General features: G+C 31.8%; 1 protein-coding gene across 1 annotated transcript; it reads right to left on the reverse strand.

Moving 5' to 3' along the window:
* Positions 1 to 11,867: 11,867 nt before the first annotated feature.
* Positions 11,868 to 18,150, reverse strand: LOC132726883 (L-fucono-1,5-lactonase-like). Its single transcript, XM_060712294.1, has 8 exons — positions 18,004 to 18,150; positions 17,294 to 17,455; positions 17,080 to 17,158; positions 16,527 to 16,687; positions 16,049 to 16,096; positions 15,193 to 15,306; positions 14,762 to 14,828; positions 11,868 to 12,196 (listed from the first exon to the last, which is right to left on the reverse strand). Exons 2-8 carry the CDS (start codon positions 17,320 to 17,322, stop codon positions 12,008 to 12,010), a joined length of 687 nt encoding a protein of 228 aa, XP_060568277.1. The 5' UTR covers positions 17,323 to 17,455; positions 18,004 to 18,150; the 3' UTR covers positions 11,868 to 12,007.
* Between the last annotated feature and the right edge of the window lie 2,955 nt (positions 18,151 to 21,105).

The following is a 21,105-nucleotide window of genomic DNA, read 5'->3' on the forward strand; positions in this document are numbered from 1 at the left end:
TAATGTAAGATAGATGTTTATATATACATATATTATACCTTGTTGTGATATTTTCAATGAATTGTGGGTGGACACTTTTTAAATGAATTATTTTAGAGGCAAAGGTCTCTTGTTTGAAAAGAGTCATTTTGATTTCTTTAATACACAATATAATATAATTGTGCTTAAATTAGAAGCATATAATTTCAATATTTCATTTAAAGTAAGGTTAGAACTGTTTATTATTCTAACTGTCATTATTTGGGAAATTTTTCCTTTTTAATATTTCAAAATGTTTTTTTTTTAGTATTTATATGCTACTTCTGATTGAATTATGGGACACTGAATACATTGGTGTTTGAATTCATTACTGTACTATTGAATCTTCTCATTATGAATATAGACAGTTAATAAAATACATCATAGGGCTATCATTTGCTCATTTTTGAAAATTATTTTGCTTCAATGTTAAATGAAATCCAGATTTTATTTTGTATCAACAATTTTGACATAAATTAATTAGAAATAAACACACTAGCAATCTTGTATCTTTAACTATTTTTTTTCGTATATGAATAGAGAAATGAAAATGAAAATTTCAGCTAATTTTTTCATTAAGCTTTGGAAAGCAAATAATCAAACGGAGGTAATAGCAGTAATTTAAAGCCTTTTAAAGGGAGGTAATATAGATGATTACATTAAGTATATAAAGGTAAAAGTGTTGAAAATTATAATTGTTAATTTCTTTTTTGCATAATCAGGAGACTAATGAAAGTGCTAGATAAGAATATAGAAGTTACTGATTTATTTGTGTATGTATTAAACTTGATTTATTGAATGATTTGTATATATAATACGTTGTGAAATTTATTCATTGTTGACTTTTTATGTGGGGTGAGTTTAAGTAAGCATGTAAAACACAAAATCTCACCACCAATGATGATAAAGGGTGATATTAAATTTAGCGCACTGCTTGAGAATTTTGGTCCAATTTTCTGTTTCGTTGCTTCATCATGTATTAAATAATAAGATACAATCAAATAATATTAAAGGGACTCCACTGAGGTTTGGTTTTAAAAAAAAAATTTGAGATTAATGTTTCATTTTTATGTAGGTCTAGACCAATAACATGTGTGCAAAATTTCAGATCATTCGCTCACTCCATTTTTCCAGAATGACTATTTCAATTGTAAAAAAATACTGAAATTGAAAAGCATTACAACATTTTTGACTCATATAGCACTAAGAATAGCATAAAAATGTGACTTTTAATTTATTTCTGAGTTTATCTAGTAGTTATCTTTTGCATATTTGTCTGTTTTACTGCTCTATAGCTGATCTATGTAAGAAAATTCAAAATTGAAGGTCTATAGGCTTTGTACCTCAGTGGAGTTCCTTTAAATATAGCGTTTTGTCTTTCATACAGTTAGCCATTCTTGGGGTATATATTTAAATATATATTTTCCCTGAAAACCATTCTTGAATCTGTAATACATAAACCATTTTAAAAGTGTTGCTGCTCAACTTGATATTTGAACTATTTTAAAGTGTAAATCATGTTTCTTAGATGTAAATATTTCATTATTAGCTCATTGAAACAATATGTTCAGGGTGAACACTTAGTAAAGGGTGAATGATCTATATTGATAAATGTCACTTGAAAACATCAATAAAATTAATGTAACAGTCTTACTTCATGTGAGGTGTCTCTCTAATTACTGTTTTATTTTCATTTTAAAGAGGTCAGCCAGGGTCGAAGATAGCCTATCTTTTAAGACTGATTTATGTCATCATTCAGAAAATCACCTTTAAATAAATACAGATGAAAGTCTAAATGAAAGTACAAACACATTTTTATAGATAAAGAATAGCGGAAAAAATACATTTTTTTTAAAGACGTATGTCAGAATTGCATCATGGACTGATGAAATACACAAACCCTTAATAGTGATCTCATATTTTATGATATTAACTTACTGATTTGATTTAACCTGTAACCTGCTGTATTTTCAACACGGTCATGACCCAACTTGCAATTTTTTTGGTAGTGTCCATATAGGGATGAAAATTTTAAGTAGGTAAGCAGACAGAATGGACATCAGCTGTCCTTGCGTTATACCAATGACCTTGCATTATGACGATGGCATTCCAATGGCTTTGCATTTACCAATGGCCTCGTGTTATTCCAATGGCCTTGCATTATGCCTATGGCCTTGTGTTATGACATTGCCCTTGTGTTATACTGATGGCTTTGCATTATACCAATGATCTTGCATTATGTCGACGGTCTTACATTTATGCCAATGACAATGGCTTGTGTTACAGCATTGCCCATGGCCTTGCATTATACCAATATATTGTGTTATACCGATGGCAAAGGCAAATCACCATCTGTACCAGCAGTGTAAATCACGGTATCTAGCTGAATGTTTTCAAAGATCTCGGTTTTTAGTCTGATTAATTGTTATGGAATTTGCAATTTGGAATAATCTTTTTTTTATTTGTAAAATTAATTGTTCTGTCTACAAATTGACAAAAAAAATTAATAAAATTGTTTCTCTCAGCGTATTTCTATTAAAGACTAAATTTTTCTTACAATGGCATTCAGCTCAATATTGTTGTTGTTGTTAAATTAGAGATACCATTTATATATACATGTACACTACTTTTCAAAAGTTTGTAATAATGCTGGATATTTTTAGCAGGGTTTTTTTAGCATGTGTTTAAACTTTGATGAAAATTTAGATTTTTTTTGTACAAAAATTTATTTGTTACACACATTTTGCCAGACTGCTTTATTTCATTTTAATGAGTTATTTGTATTATACACTCACAGTGGATAAACAAAATGAGCAGTGCCATGACAAAACCAACATAGTGCATCCGCGCAGTCTGATCAGGATCCATGCTGTTCGCTATCAGTTTCTCTACTTGTAATAGGGTTTTTAAGCGAACAGCATGGATCCTGATCAGACTGCTGGTCGCAAACCCATTATGTTGGTTTTGTCATGACGCGGCTCAAATCACTGTTATGTGTCTATATCAAGCTGATACCATGTCATGCTATAACAAGCACCTGCATTTTCCGGTGACTATATCTTGGGAGCAGATATATTTTAAGTTATACTGTTCTTGCGAAAACAAGGGGGTAGACATGTTTATATGGATACACATTTAAACTTTCTATATCACAATAATTTTTGGATAAAGGTGATGTGATCATTTTTCTGGTAGCAGTTTAATTACATTGTTAGATTTCTTCATTGAAATATTATTGTCGGGGCTTTAGTTTTGAGCAATTTGTTGTTGTAAATGAGGTCTTGTGCTTGATTGTACAGTTGATGGTTTAGTTACACTGTATTTCAGCTAGCCTTTTTGAACATTGAGCTTGCTGAAGGCAACTGAATATGATGAATTTTGTCTTAGATTAAAAGATGCTTACTGTTGGTGTGTTCAGCTTGATGCCTGAAATGATGAATCATCTGCGGGTTATGCCTTCATCAGCTTAATACTCCATAGTAGTTGCCATAAGACCAAAACAGTGCCCGTGTTTATGAGGTTTCAAAACTATATGCTTGATAACCAGTTCTATGTATCAATAAAATGGTGTAAAATATCTTGAATGTTGTTGAGTTAAATTGTTAATTATTAGAAGTTTTGTTATTGATAAGGTATATACAGTGGATTGGCAATAAAACACTTAACACTATGAAAATATAGGCATGTTAAATCATGAAATCATGGTTCAATAAATTTCTTCGCTGTGCTTAAAGAGTCTTTTTTAATGTAAGACTGTATAGATACTTGTTAAGATATAGTATTTGTGAGAAATGAAATATTATTTTGTGAAATACTGTTATTATTAGTATGTATATTTAAAAGAGAAACAAGTTTGTTTCTTGTATTTTAGAAAACGATAATGCTTTTATTAGTTGTATTCTATCACCCTCATCAAATAAAAAAGGAAATGAAAATGTTTTAGTTTGTTGTTTAATTGGCTCATATTTAAATCTATTAAATTTATGTAATAGAGAGTGCTGACAGTATCTGTCACACACTTTTGGTTAAATTTTTAGCTCACCTGTCACAAATTGACAAGGTCAGCTTTAGTGATCACAATTATTCCGGCGTACATCCGTTGTCCCTCCGTAAACTTTTACTTTAAACAACATCTCCTAAACCACTGAGCCAATTTTATCCAAACTTCACAGGAATGTTCCTTTGGTGGTCACCTTTAAAAATTGTTTAAAGGATTTTATTCTATGCAGAACTCTGTTGCCCCTGCCAACCGAAAGTAAAAACTTAAAAAAAATCATCCTTTAAAAAACCAAAGGAGCTAGAGCTTAGATATTTGGCATAAAATATCTTCTAGTAAGTGTCTACCAAGTTTGTTCAAATAAAAGCCCTGGGGTCAAAATTGGCCCGCCCCAAGGGGACATTGATTTTCCTTATATGTATATAGTAAAAACTTTAAAAAATTTCTTTTAAAAAAAACACAAAGAGCTAGAGCTTAGATATTAAGCATGAAACTTCTTCAAGTGGGTGTCTACCAAGTTTGTTCAAATTAAAGCGCTAGGGTCAAAATTGGCTATCCCGGTCAGTCATTGATTTTCCTTATAAGTATATAGTAAAAACTTTAAAAAATTTATTTTAAAAAAAACACAAAGAGCTAGAGCTTAGATATTAAGCATGAAACATCTTCAAGTGGGTGTCTACCAAGTTTGTTCAAATAAAACCCCTGGGGTCAAAACCGGCCCTACCCAAGGGGGTTATTGATTTTCCTTGTATTGTTAAATTTAAAAAATCTTCTTTTAAAAATCCCAAAGAGCTAGAGCTTAGATATCTAGCATGAAACATCTTCTAGTGAGTTTCTTCCAAGTTTGTTCAATGGATCTAAATTGCCCCCCCCCCCCCCCCCCCCTCCCCGAAATGACATTGCTTTTTAGCTCACTTGAGGACAATGTCCTCAATGTGAGCTTTTGTGGTGGCCCATTGTCCATCATCCGCCCGTGCGGATCATAAAGAGGTAGAGCTTAGATATTTGTCATGAAACATGTTCTAATGTATGTCTACCATGTTTGTTGAAATAAAACCCCTAGGGTCAAAATTGGCTCCACTTTCACCATTTGATCTATTTCTCAGATGAGGGCCCTCTGGGCCCTGTACACATCTTTTGGAACTGTTGTTTTCCCTAAACAATAGCAACCAGTTATGTTTTTACACACACACACACTATTTCAGATATAAATATGAACTTTGTGATATCAGTTTAAGATTTAAATTTTAAATCTGCTTTTGTTTATAGTTTACAATATTACTTGTTCCTTGTCATGGAGAGTTTCTGTATTCAGGTGAGCGATTTCAGGGCCAACGTGGCCCACCATCATGGCCTACTTGTTCATATGAACCAATTATGTCCTGTAATCTCTGAAATATTGCTTTGAAACTTTGTATATTTGTTAGTGACCATCATCCCCAGTTCCAGGCAAGAGGACATAACTCGGTCATAGATCATAAATTGTGCCCCTTTTGTAAATGTTGTACTTAGTATTTATGGTAAGTTTTTCCTTATTTCTTATACTAATATCATTTACTGTCCGAGACCATGAAATTTTGCATCCTTGTTAGTGACCACCTCAACCATTTCTATGCAATAGGACATAACTTCGTTTAGGATAATGGCAAAATCTTGTCCTTTTGAGCTCGAGGTATTATTACAGTCACTTCGGTGTTGCCGTTGTCGTTCGCAAACTTGTACCATGATCATAATTTGTTTTAATTTCTTTGTGTATTGTCTTCACTCTTAGCCACAACAACTATTGGGACAAGACCGTTTAGAAGACCAGACTAACCATGGGCTTCATCCATAAATGACATTGACCTTCACGGATAAATGTCTAAATTTTCCTTGTATTTTGTTATTCGTGGCTATTTCTTTGTTATTTTTGAATGGATTGTCTTCGAATAATAATCTTTTATGATAGATCTTCAAGTAAACTAGACAGACCTTGACCTTCACTCATAAATGACCTTGGTCTTGAAGGTCAAATTATTGAAATTTTCATTTGTTTATGATACCATTCTTTATAAGACCTTCATGTATATCAAACACAAACTGATCTTGGCTTTTGAATAAGCTTGACATTGAAGGTTAAATTATTGAATTTTGACTGATTTTTGCTATAATTGACAAACTTGGTAATTAAGAAAGGGGTTATCTTCATACATTGACAAAACAACCTTTTTGGACAAGACCTTCAAAAAGTTTGAACTGACCTTGAAATTTAAAGAAGGTCAAATTATTGAATTTTGGTTAAATTGTCATCATTTTGGTATTATCCCCAGCCGAAAAGGCGGGGGATATAGAAATAGTCTCCGTCTGTCTGTCCTTCCGTCCGTCCTTCCGTCCCACATATTTGTCCGGAGCATATCTCAAAAAGTATTTGAGGTATCAACTTGAAACTTCATAGGTGGATAGATCATATTGTGGAGCAGTGCAGTACACAAGAATGATAACTCTACCCTGCATAATATTTAAGTTATTGCCCATTGTTATTTTTCAAACTTAATTTTTCTCCAGAGCATAACTCAAAAATCCTTATAGAAGTATCAACATGAAACTTCATGATCTCACTCAGGAGGTGTGCAGTGTACAAGAATGATAAATCTACCCTTCATAATCATATCTATGTGTCGTAAATATTTCGTCAGCCATACCAGTACCATATACAGACCACATGTTGACTTGGATTCACATACAGGAGTAAAAAGGTCAATGTTAATGACATTTAATTGTGCTGTATATGATACATACTGTGAAATCATAAGTTTCCTTTCAGAACAAATTTCGTGTAATCATTATTTTTGGATTTCAGCTGCTTTGAATTCACGCATCTCCAAAGTTTAAAAAAAGCTTTCACATGTATTTAAAGAAGATTAAATTTTTACGGCGGTTTTATACTTGCATATTAATTGGAGCGCAAAAAAGTCAACATTAGACCAGAAGAACTTTATATAATAAGGGGCTCACAATGACCTTAACATTTGACCTTGAGATCTGGAAAAAAGGGAATTGGTATTCACATAGGTTTCAAATCTGTAATCACTTCAGCCATCAGTTTTCGTTACCAAAAGACCTCATAAAATTGAACTATTCTGCTCTACTACATATTTATTCTTCCAATGAGCAAACACATTCGGCGGGGGTGGCCATGTCAACATGGCTGGCTCTTGTTTATGAACAGATTTGATTTAAACTTGGACAACATAAGACTTGCCACCAAACAAACATATTGCATAATTTAGACGTGACCTTGACCTTAAATTGACCTTGAATATCAAGATAAAATTAATGAAGTTCTCTTGTGTTTTTCTTTTGTGTAACTGGCTATAACTTTGTTATCTATAAATTGATTAACTTCAAATTAAGACACAATATCTTTTGGGTCAGGTCATTGGGTATGACCTTGAAAGTCAACTTATTTTAGACATCCTAAAAAGTTGAACTGACATTTAGCTTTGAATGACCTTGACAGCAAAAGCCAAAGTATTGAATTATGTTTAAGTTGTCATAATTTTGTTATTTATGTACGAATTTGATTCATATGTGGACAAAACAACACTTGTGACCAAATGTACATCTGAAATGATTTTCATATGACATTGACCTTTAAATGACATTGACTGTGAAATGATTGAATTTTGATTACACTTTCTTAACTGTGACATTTATTTATGGAAAGGATTTGGACAAAACAACAAGTGTGACTCGCCAGACATATTAAAGTTAAAAAAAGGAAAACACTTTATTCTTTAATTTTCTTTTAAAAAAATTCTTTAAACCGTTTATTTGTTTGCTTTAAAGGAATAGGAATGGATGGATTGATGTCTGTCGGAAATAAATATTCATCATTTAAAAAGAGGAACCATGACAGTTTTCCTATTGACATCAACCCTATAAGAGAGAAATTCTTGTTTTAAGACACTATTTTTTACTTGAGAAATATGTTCATGGGCGCCGCCATTTTGGCGTTCTGTCATTCTCGCGAGACAGACGAGACCGAGATTGTGACGTGTTATACCCATTTCCGGTATAGGTGTACACGCTGGTACAACTGAAATATATCTTGATGAAGAACTTATTAATTATATTGCGTACATTATATATTATTTATGAAAACATCATATGGAACTGAATTGCTTTAATTAATTAATTGAAGACGCCGCGACATTAATTATCATTTGTCCGATATTCAAGCTTGCTGATGATCCCACCACATAATTTAAGCAATGACTGCTTAATTTGCAAAGATAAACAATAAATTTAATTTGGGTACTATGAAAAACTTCTTCAAATTGACGATATATCCTTTTATTTTGTACTTAATTTTCGCTAGACAAGCTGTCCAAATAGGGTACATCGCCGGTCATGTATCTTTTTTCAGATAAAATATCAACTAAATCCAATATGCTGAGGACGCGAGTTTCCGCCATTGACGCTTAAAATGAGAATGGCGCAGGAAAATCGGCAGCCAGACTAATATCGTATGAAAACAAAACTGTCCGTTAATTAGGTTATTTAGGCACCCAGTCAACACTGGTACCAACAGCAACAGGTTGCCCATTCCCCAATAATTACGCATATTGTTCACTAAAGCTTTTTTCCACGTTATCTACTTACCAAATTCCTTTCCCCGACAGATACGCATTTCTACTACCGTAAATTTAATCCAATAAAACAAAAAATCATAAATCTACTTAATATTTAAAATGATTATTGCTAACTGAAAAAAAATGTGTTGCTATTTTATGACGTGCTGTACTTTACTGACAGGTGTGGAACCTAATTCCCCCTAAGGTCATTCAGTTCACATGAAGCGTAAAAAATAGATGTCTATTTCGTCATTAGAATATTTGACAAGGGTGATTAACCAATCAGGGCAACATTGTGCATGATCAAAAGGTCTGTCGGCACAGAGGCATACATAGAGCAATAAAAATCGTCAGTACACAGTGTGACAGGAACATTTGGTGCAAATTAGGAACAATTAAAATGGACAATGCGCAGTATTAGACACAAGTAGTAAGAACCAGCAATTGTGTGAATAAATTATGCAAATTAGATTTTTGAGCAGCCAATAAGAATGATTTGCCTGCAGTTAATATTAGGCTACGACAACGATGCCCAGCTTCATACGTTGACAGACATGTTAACAATTTACTTTTCAAAAGAGTTGCTTATATTTTTGAAATGTGTACATCAATTATAACATATGTTCACACCTTTCAATTTTAAAGTCAGAGTCAAACTGCAAAAATTTAATTATATGTACTATTAAGAACACGTTTTAGTAGGGTTTTTATAATGGAAGTGGCTAGCGTACGGGCCCGTAAAATTTTGATAATAATCCTTTTTTGTTTCATTAAGTTTAATTTTCGACACCTTTAATACGAAAAAAAAAAAAACAAACAAAAAAACAAACACTGAAAATGATTGTTGTTAGGCTCTTGATAATTGCGACAATTACCGACGGTTCTGTATAGAAAGTTTGCATGTTCCGTGAAAGGCATTCTAAAATTCTATTGTCAGTCCCTGGATAGGTTTTATTTAAGGTTAATTAATTGATTGACTGTGCTTTTATGTTCGATATTTATCTACTGTTTTGAAAATTATATAATTATTTTTGCATTTCACCGTTGTTTTTTTTCCATTCAATGTTCTTTTTATTTATTTATTCCACTCCGATCATTTTTTATTCGATCCATGTGCTTAAAATTAACAAAAATGATTTAATAATTCATACAAATAAAACAACAAATGATAAGCATTAAAATCAACAATTTTATAACGTTCGATTTCCATATAATTTTGAAAAGTGCCGTACGGCTAGACTAGATGGGCTAGACAATACAGTGCGTCCTGGCTAGTCGTTCGTGACTCACGTTCGGCTAGAACTTTCGGCTAGCCGTACGTTTCTTTATTTATTTATTATTATTTTTTTTTTGATATTGTTGCGTATTTTGAACCATAAAAAATTCTCCTCTACACCTCCTGTGAAAATTAATTTGTCTGGTCAATACTTTATTATATTAATATTTCCTTACGATTCACGAATTCGAAAACCTAGCTAAACGCCGTTTTCCGGTACTTTCTGTACATAGCTCTGGGGAATTCACCTAATGGAGTGTAATAGCGAACTCGATGTTTTCGGCCTTTTTTTAATTAAATTGAAATAAAACAGTTATTTCTTTATAAAAAAAATAATTAAATGTCATTGTATGAATAATTCCATACAAAAAATAAAGTAAATACACAAGTTTACGCAGAAAATAACCTTATTTATTATGGAAGATTCCACTACGTCTGTTTTAGTTTTATTGATTTTCATTATAAACAATTAATTTTTTTGAATAATTTGCAATAGATATTAAACAAATATTGATAATTTTCAAAAACATCATTTTTTTCACCTTAAACGGTTAAAAATAGAAATATCTCGTAACTATGTTATGTACTTCATTTGGTGTAATTCCCCAGAGCTAAAACGGTAATGTACCGGAAAACGGTGTTTAGCTAGGTTTTCGAAAAGGTCAATTCAACTAGATTTATCATGAATCTAAAGATGTGGGGAAATGACATCACGCGCACCTGTTTTTATACGGCCAATACACAAACATGGCCGCGCTTACTGATTTGTAGAAATCGGTGATTTAGCGATTTAAATATTGATATCATTCGTTTAATATTATTATTTGGCGGCAGAAAATTTGCAGATTTATTATTTATAGTATTCTTTTTCTGAAATCAAGTTTCTATTCTAACCTTGTCTTTCCCTTTAAAAAGTCGAGCGTCCCCGCCCGGCGGTGGCTCTTGTTTTACTTGGAATTCTGGTTAAGTATTTTGTACTTTTCCACTTTTTCCAATACCATTTGAGGAATTGCTTTTAAAGTTTGTATACTTGTTAGTGAGCATCATTCCCACTTCCAGGCAAATACTTGCAATAGTCGAGTAAGGCTGTCTTACGAACAGCTCTTGTTTTAGCTTGACTTTTCAAAGAAGTGTGACATTTCTACCCTGGCTTCGGCCTGAATGTAATATGTTTTGTGGGAGACTACTTGTACCTCATCATATCTGATCAAACATTAAAATGTTTACTTGTTACTCCAAACATGCCTTTGAAGCCTAAAACTCAGACATGGAATTTGTCTTAATTTAATATTACTGGTTAAATTGTCAACAAAGTAATGCTACATGTATTATAAACTTGCAAAACAAAGCTAATCTTTGGGGCGAAAAAGCTCAAGCGTGATTTTTGTAATATGACCTTATTTTATGTATGTCATAGATCATCTACAGTATCTTTTTGTTTTTTTATTGTCGACAGAATTTGATTGCATTAATTAATATGACTTCATGCTTTTCTCTTCATTGTTTATATGTTATATTGGCGATGAACATTTATATGTTTTTGCCGAATAAAATATTGAATTGAATTGGTTAAAGTTTTGAGTACAATGTCAATCTTTATAATAACTGAAGGTATTCACTTGAAATATAACACACTGTTCAGTCTTAATTTGAGATCATAACCCTAGTACGGATTTTAATTGATTTTAAATGTTCCTTTGTGAACATAGATAATTCCTAGTAAAGTTCTGTCTTTTAAACAACTTAAAAGTATTCTTTTCAAACTTAATCTTAAAATGTAAGGTTTCCTTTCAAGAAATGGATGTATACTTAATTATTGCTCTTTGTAACCATAGTGAATTTCTGGTTTAACCTTTGCATGCAAACTTAATTTTCACAACTACTTACCTGGAAGCTTCACAGAGAGAATTAAACGCCACTTTCAAGACATATAACCATGTTGGGTGTAATGAATGAAATCTTGCACTATCCAAATATTTAATATAAATGAGTAATTAAGTTCAAATTACACGTATCTTAAAACGTAATAATTAAAGAAATATGTATTAAAAGCGACAAGGTCATGATTTGCTACACAAACTGCAGTTCACAGCTGATGTTTCATACATCTATATTGTAGAACTTTATTGCATTTTCCCTGAAGAATTTTCTCGAGTCATCATCGTTTAATTTAGAGACAAGTTTTTGCATTAAAGCAAAATATTCATCATACGATGCTTCCGCCATTCCGAAAACTGGCCAATCGGATCCGTAAATACACCTGTCTGGTCCAAATATAGAAAGCACGTGCTGAAACAAAGATAACATCGAATTTAGTTTCGAATTTTTATATAAAAAATAACATTAAACCATGCATAGCGACTCTACTGTCATTTATATCAATAATAACGATAACTTTTTATTACATACTTATAAATGTAATATTGAGAAATGTTGATGAAATGAAGTGTGTACATGTAAAAAAGATTTTTCATTGCACTGAAATATATTTTCCGTATTTTAACCGGTATCTTGTCGGCCTACTTTCTTCTAAATTCAGCCGATACGCAAAATTTAAGTGAAAGTCTTTCGAATCTAAGGTCTAAAAAGTGGAAAAGTATTTAATAAACAGAAAATTCAGGTTTTGCTATAAATTTATGCATATGGGAATTACATTTCATCTGATGCTATGAACATTATCATATTCACTCGTGGTTTCCGCCACTCGTGAAATATTTAATTTCATACCACTTTATGAAAATAAATCCAGTATTTATGGTAGAAAACTTAAACATCCCCTATTTATACTATCATTTACATCAATAATTACATTTGTTATCCCATTATTTACAGAAAAACATAGTATGCCTAAGAAACGAATGATTTTTCCTTATTAAGAGAGGGCATACTTGAGTTTTAAATTGTTTAAATAATAGTTTTAGAGCATGTTAAATGCTTATTACCTGAAGAAAGTAGCGCTGAATGTGAAATTATTTGTCATTTAAGTAAAAAAAAATGTAAGCAAAGTAGTATATTGACTTCCATACAAAATAATAGAACACTATAACTGAACTTATACCTAGAAAGCAACAGACGCAAATATGATTAAGGTGATTGGCCAACCTTTTGGAAACTTTAACAAACACAAAAAAAACAGCTTTTTCGGGAATAGAAATAAAAGCATTTATGGGACAATACGGGACTATAAATAACCATATATTCGTTATCCCATTATTTAGATAAATAACAAAGTCGGTTCTGACAATAATTGTATTAGTTCTCCTATTTATACCAATCTCACCATTGTTTACATCAATTATTCATATTGGTCCGTACCATTATTTACACTAATGATTATATCGGATCTACCATGATTTACAAATATAATCCTATAGCATTTTCTTGTGTTATCCTAAACATATGTTGAGCGACATAGCGTTTATAACTAATGCCTTGTGTACGTAATATGTAAATGTACATTTTCTATTGAAATGAATCTATATCTAGCTGTACCATCTTTTACATCAATATAATCATATTGACCAGTATTGACTGATCAAAAATCACATTACCTTAATTTTGCTAATATTCACTGTGATATATAACCAGTACATAAACATATGATTATTTATTATATACTTATAAATGAAATAATGAGAAATATTGATGAAATAAAATGCGTATTATCATTTTCCGTATTTTCAATGTAAAAATTTATTTTTCACTGCAGTGAAACATATTTTCCGTATTTTCACTGGTGTCTTCCTGGACTACTTTCTTTTAAATTCTGCAAGTACACAAAATTTAAGGGAAAGTCTTTCAAATTTTATCGCAAAAAAGAGAAAAATGTATATAATAAACAGAAAATTCAAGTTTTTTCTATAAATACATGATTTATTTTCATCTTGTGGCATGAAAATTACCATATTTCACTCGTGGCTACCGCCACTCATGAAATATTTATTTTCATACCACTTGATGAAAATAAATCATGTATTTATAGAAAAAACTTGAATATCCTCTATGTATTAGTTCTATTCATATACCATTTTATACATTATTTATTATATTAGTCTATTTGACAACACCGATTCATGCATAACAATAATTTGAAAAAGTGTTACCAACTTTTTTTTCGCCTTCTAAAGGGAAGTTTGACATGAAGCAGACGGTAGTATTATGGTGTGGTAGGTATGGTGCAAAATCTTGATAGATGCTATATCTTGGCATGCAACAGAACTATTATGATATTTCCAGTGTATGTGTCAAAAGAAATAGACTTAAACAAATTAAGAAAATAAAGGGAGACAAACTGAAAATCATTTAAGATGTAGTTATGGTTTTCTTGCAGTGGCCTCCCTCTCACTGTTATACTTTCGGAGTTATTATCCGGACATGGAAAATACAAACCATGTTCACATTTGACCTGTTAGTGTGACCTTGACCTTGAACGTTAGGGTCTTGCTGTTTTGTGGAAAATTGTGAACATTTTTGCCAAGTTATTTTAAAATCCTGTGATGAATGACTGAGCTATGGAGGATAACACATTGTTACGAACGAACAGACGGATGAAATTGATAGCCAGACGAACGGAGCCCAATTGGTACATCTCCTTTTTTCCGAAAAGGTGTGGTACAAAAACATTATTAGCTTTACCATTATTTCCGCCAATAAATTGTTCTACCTTATTAGGTCTACCATTATTTCCGTCATTCCAATGGTTATCGATCAATAATAAATATATCCGATACCATACATCAGTTATCTATAGATGTTAAATGCGCTTGTTCTATTTTATACATCATTTTAACGATAATTAATAACCATACCGGATGTAAAATATCAGAATTCATAATTTGCAGTAGTACAACTTACATCAATAATTGGCTGAAAATCCACCGTTTTCCATGTATCAGGTGTCAGTCCCGAAATAATCCCTGATCTGTAAAATAAGTTATTATTCAAGCATGACAAAAACGCAGCAGATTATATCAAACATTGTATTAAAGTGAAGTTTTAGAGATTTGGTTAAAAGCTTCTGCTTGTTAAATTAAAAAGACGTCATTTTTTGTAGCGTTTAAAAGTTTTAAGTTGGCACTGATAGATTTGATTTTCTTTTGAATTTTCTTTTCTACAGTATCTATGAAACTATACATGTATATCAGGGAGTTGTTTCACTTTCAACATTTTGTACATGTTAATTATATCATTTAGATAATGATTAATTCATTACGGATTCCGTGCACCCAAATAAAAATGTTACATGAATAATAATTTATCTGAACAAAGAAAATCTGGATACTGACACTTTACAATATACATTTGGTATTTTAGCAACATCCGCCATATCTCTCGTCCATAATTCCATTCTGTCGGTGTTCAGTGGTGGCACTGCGATATGGTCGATCATAAATTTTGTACTAAAATGATGTAAACCATCTAAACAAAAACTATAACAACTCCACGTTAAAACCATTTTAGTTAATTTTATTTGGATATCAATTGTTTTGCTACCTTTTTTCCCCATAATTTTTCAATGACCATTGTGTATGTTAATATACACAAGTCATGTACATTGTATAAAGATTGAATATGATTATAAGTAAATATTGTTTGCACATCCCTAATTTTCTGACGAAATATATTCCACGAGTGCTCGCGAAACATGTTCCATGACGAAATATATAATATTTTTATCTCCCGAAAAATCTGAGATAGATATTCCGAAGTCATAAGACGAATTTCGTGTTAAGAAATGACATGCAATATTTATACGGCGGGTAAAAAAGAGTTATTTCACTTTGACACCCCTCCTTTATTACGGCTTGAGTATAATTATACTGCAGTATACAAAAAGCTGTTTATATAGAGCCGTAAAACTTGTCGAGAATGCTTATAACACAGTTATAATACAGCGAATATTCTTTATGAAAAGATGTAATTACTTCATAATTTCACAGCAGTCGTGTATACAGTTTATACATGTATAAACGCCATTGTTATCCAATGAAAAGCGACGTCACAAACATGCAGTATTATAACACTTTAAATGATATAAACATGAGACACTTATTTTTAATACATGTATATTCAATATGTAACACACTTGATTAATATTCATCATTCATTTTCCCCAAAGAACGAGAAGAAATGACTACTTACTTAGGATGCTTTGGACAAATATCTCGAATATATTTCAAATGTTCTGGGCTGTAAACATAAGTTGAAAAATAGTAGTAATGTATAGTAAATGTGTTTTTTCTCTCATATAATTTACGTGTGTTGAAAAACAGAATCACTTTTTTGTTGAAGACACTCTCCAGATATGTCACTAAGAATACTTTACGTTAAAAAAAACGTTTTATATATATAGTATATTTTTATCATTATTTTTTATTTTAAATTACTTTTTGTTAGTTACAATCTTAAAATGATATTAAAAAGATAACCTTTCATATCCTTTGATATATGTGTTTGTTTTAGGTACAATGCACACGGCTTCCGCAAAAATGGCTGGAGAATGTCAAAATATTGAGGGATTGTTAATAAAAAAAAGCAACATAATATTATCTCAGTTAAATGAGCCATGGCCAGGTTTTCACGTGCAGTTTGACATGTTGTCAACGTTAGAAGTTCATACCTGGCCTGAAGATCGTACGGTATGTTATGTTTGCCAAGAATATCAAGCCCCACCCCAACATCGTCCCTGGTAAACCAGTCTTCCCTTTCCTCCCAACTAAACAGATGTCTCACGCCCTTTAATAAGCCGCTTGGCTGAAGTTTAGAAATCACTTCCTCTAACTGAAGAAAAATGAATTATTTCAATACAATATATGTTCAAATAAACTTTTTCAAGTATAACATACAGTGAATAGACACATCTAAGAAGATTACATTACTGGTTCCCACCTATGTATTCAGTTTAAAGTTCATGTTAGTGTTTTAGTAAGCATTAATTAAATTGCCGATTTAATGGACTGATAAATGATTTGCCGATTTACAAAAAAAGTAAATGTCATTTGATATACTGTAATCCTGTTGGAAAAATTATTTCAAACACTAATACGTCTTGATTAAGACCTTAAGATGGTACCAATCTAAGTTTACCGTTTACGTAATGAAAGACAAAATAATTATCTTTATTTTTGGAGACGATATGCTTATTTGATAAGCAATAATTTCAACACACACACCTTTGGACTTATGATATCTAATCCCGCCACAATTCCTTTAATAGTTTCATGTTTTTTTGTGCCGTTTCTACCATCCATTCTGGAAAATAAATATAAAATATATAAACAGCAACAATCATAGGTTACCTATGTTGTTCCGGTTAAAATTTTAACAATTTAAATTGATTGAAAGAAAACGGCAGCATTGAAACACTAGATATGAATGTATACCTACCGGCCTCTTCGACGCTTGCGTTCAGGCATTGTACGAAAATTGCGTGCTTCACCGGTGTATTTGCAATAGCTTTTTCATAATCAGTAATATAAAAGTTCTTATATATATTCTTCATATCGGGTGTAGGCCATGGATAGGAAAACTTCTCCAGTTCCCAGACGTCTGAAATTGAATAAGAATGACAAAAAATAAGGGGAGCGATGGAGGGAGAGCAAACAAAAAACAACCGCACAATGGCTATTTATTAATCGAAAGCAGTGGTCAATTAACAGCACTTTGTGAACGGGTAGGTTTTGGTTGAAATGTAAACAAAATAAGTTTAATTATATGTAGATTTAATATTACAGAATAACCTCTCGGAAAGTGTGTTAATACATACGAGTGACACATTTTATATACGTTACTTCTGAAGAACGATTCCCCAAGGTGTATAAAGATTAGTTGTTGATACAAAATGTGTCGGTTAACCCGATATGTCTAGATAATTAGATATAATGTGAACTGTTCTGTTTAGCTCTTGTTTACAAATGTCCTCCAAAGTTGAATAGTTTAAATTTTAAGTAAAAGAAATATCGTACCTTCTACAATTTACTGTCATACATGTGTCATAAGTTAAGGTTTAATGTTACGTGACAGCGTGGTGTTAAATTTACTGATATTGTCGTTGCATTTAAAGTTGAGTCAATATACAAATTAAAACAACAACTTACGAAAATGCGTATCAACTACTTCCATGATTTTCATACGTGTAATGATTTAAGTTGTGGTAGTACACATTACCTGTTAACATTGAGATAACATCCGAGTGGGTCAAAATTATCCTCTCCACCCTCTGATACTGTTAATACTGCTTGACGGATGGCATACTAACAGAGTTTAAATGTCAAATGTACATATTACATAAGTTCATGAGTATTTACATTCTCATTATATTTTTTTTCCTGTGATATACTTTAGATGCTTGTACAGCTATCACTGATGCCAGTATCGTATTTCCTTTCTAAAACAAAATTATGACAATGCATATTTTAAATAGTACCGTCGTCTCTGCGAGATTTGTATACATCGTGCATTTTAATGCAATAGTAAACATATGCGATTGCTATTCTTAAAAATGTTTATGAACATTCCTGTTTTGTAATGATAACAGGCGTCTGCCTATAAGTTTTTGAAACTTCGTTTCGCTATCACTTAATAATATTTCTGAAACCTTCTTTGCCAAATAAATTATACAAAGTTTTAAACAATTCTTCGCGAAAAATGTCCATTATATTACAATTTACAACAATATGTTTTATGATATCATAGCAGAGTGTTCCACAATCAAGACACATTGAAATGTTTGTATCATTACATTTGCTTATCCATAATTTGCTAATCTGGACAGCGTGTTCTAAGTTTGTTACGTTATAAGAACATTCCCATAAAATTGACCTCTCTATGTTTGTATGTAAAAAACGAAATCTATTAAAGTCATCATCATTAACCATCCGTAGGGTCCATTTTTCTGTTTCGAAAAATATTTATTTTCGTTTTGCATAGTATTTTCCATGACCCTTTTAATTGACGGAATAACACCACTTTCTATATACTTTATTAAGTACATTGAGAGATTATATTTCCTAAGAATAGTTACGATATCTGGGACAAACCCATGCTGTTTTTCCTCTGCGGTACATACATAAATTGATAATCTCACATTGAACACATGTTTTGCTAAAACTGTGTTTGGCATGTTACATAATTGTCTTAAAACCCTAGTTTTCTAAATTCAATATTTTTCAAGGCTAACATACTAAGACAAATATCCGTTCCTGTTAGCACAGAGAACCCTTGTATCTTTTTTTGCAGCTATTCTAACAAATCTATCAAGTCGGTTATAGTCAGTTTTCTTAAGGTTAGACATGAATTCACAACCATACAATAATCTAGGTATACACATTTTTGAAAATAAGCGAAGCCGATTTGATTGGATTTATGTGGGCCGGGTCTATTTTAAGTGATAGTAGAGAAAAAAGGGATGCTTTTGCTTTTTCGCATGCACGCTCTACCTTGTCTGCGTCATTTAGTTTGTCATTTAGGAAGATTCATACATGTTTAACACTATGAACCTAATAAATAGGACAACCTCCTATTAATAGTTGAACCTGGGGTGTTTTTCGTTTTTTACCAAATACTATAATGTCACTTTTCAGTGGGTTTATGTTGTACCTGTATCTACATGTATATTTATGTGTAATATCAAGCATTTTTTGAAGGCCGGTGGGGTTAGTTGCTGATAGGGCTATATCATTTGCAAGAGTTGTCGCCCCTACAGAAAGATGTAGGATGTTTAATTCTAATTCACTATTTTCTAATTCGTTTATCAAATCATCTATAAACAATTTATATAGCCAAGTAGAAATCGTCCCTCCTTGTCTAATGCCTTGTCGTACTGGGAAGAACGTAGATTGAAGGCCATTAGCAGCGATCGACACAACTAGACATATTTGTGTGTGCGTCAACTAGAAGTCTCCAAATTTTACCAGTTATACCTAATTGTGACATTTTGTAGAAAGCACCATCTAATCAAACCGTATCAAAAGCCTGTTTAGTATCTTAGATGCATACATATACATTACTATCAAAACTATTTCAAACACTAAATTAGCCAGTGTTCATAAGTAAGCATTTACCAAATTGAATTGGTTGAACTGTGTGCCGTTCTTGACCAATTAATTTTTGTAAATGCTTACTTATAACACTTACCAATACTTAGTATACATGAGTGGAAAACATGCAAGGTTGCGACCCCAGTGCGTGTGTGGTTTTCTTGGCTGGACTGGAAATATTTTTCGAGATTTTTTTTACCATTTCATGTAGGTCTATATTAATAATTTGTATGCAAATTTCTTCTGTGTCTAAAAATAAAAAGTGTTTAAACACTTTTAACTAAAATGATTAAATAACACCTTTTACAATATAATTCTGCAAATACTCCTTTAATATCTTTTTACTATTTTTTCGTTTTAAGTGCCCCGGTTGATTAAGATTTTCAAATTTTGTTTTCGTTTCAGTTGAGCTCTATACATGTATACACAGTTACATTGAAAATTCAATTTTACAAGATTTTCGAGTCTAGAGCTCCATATATACTACTCAAAGTTTGGTAAGAATCATTATTTGTCATTACCTATTTTATTCTCATCAGTTTGTACAATTAAAAATTTCAGTTCGTTGAACACGCTACATTTGTTCAAATGGATTGGCCAAGAAGATCCCCTGGCCTAAATCCTTTAGAACATGTTTGGGAGGCAGCTTTGTACGGAAGCGTCCTGCTGCCATTTCATAATATTATATAAAAAAACTCCTACGTAGGAGATAAAAAAGCCTAATTAGGAGTTTATAACTCCTACGTAGGACTTTTAAACTCATACGTAGGACTTTATAACTCCTACGTAGGACTTTATAACTCCTATGTAGGAAATAAAAAAGCCTAATTAGGAGTTTATATCTCATACGAAGGACTTTTATACACCTACGTAGGACTTTTAAACTCCTACGTAGGACTTTTAAACTCCTACGAAAGACTTTGTAACTCCTACGTAGGACTTTATAAGTCCTACATAGGACTTTATAACTCCTACGAAGGACTTTGTAGGACTTTATAACTCCAACGTAGGAGATAAAAAAAGCCTAATTAGGAGTTTATAACTCCTACGTAGGACTTTATAACTCCTATGTAGGACACAGACACTTGGGGTTTGGAGCTCAAAACGCCTTTAAAATCCAAATAAAATGCATATTTGTCAATCCCAGCACATGTACTGATC

The sequence above is a fragment of the Ruditapes philippinarum genome, unplaced genomic scaffold, assembly GCF_026571515.1.
Source record: "Ruditapes philippinarum isolate M1 unplaced genomic scaffold, ASM2657151v2 ctg381_1_1_1_1, whole genome shotgun sequence".
Classification (NCBI taxonomy): domain Eukaryota; kingdom Metazoa; phylum Mollusca; class Bivalvia; order Venerida; family Veneridae; genus Ruditapes; species Ruditapes philippinarum.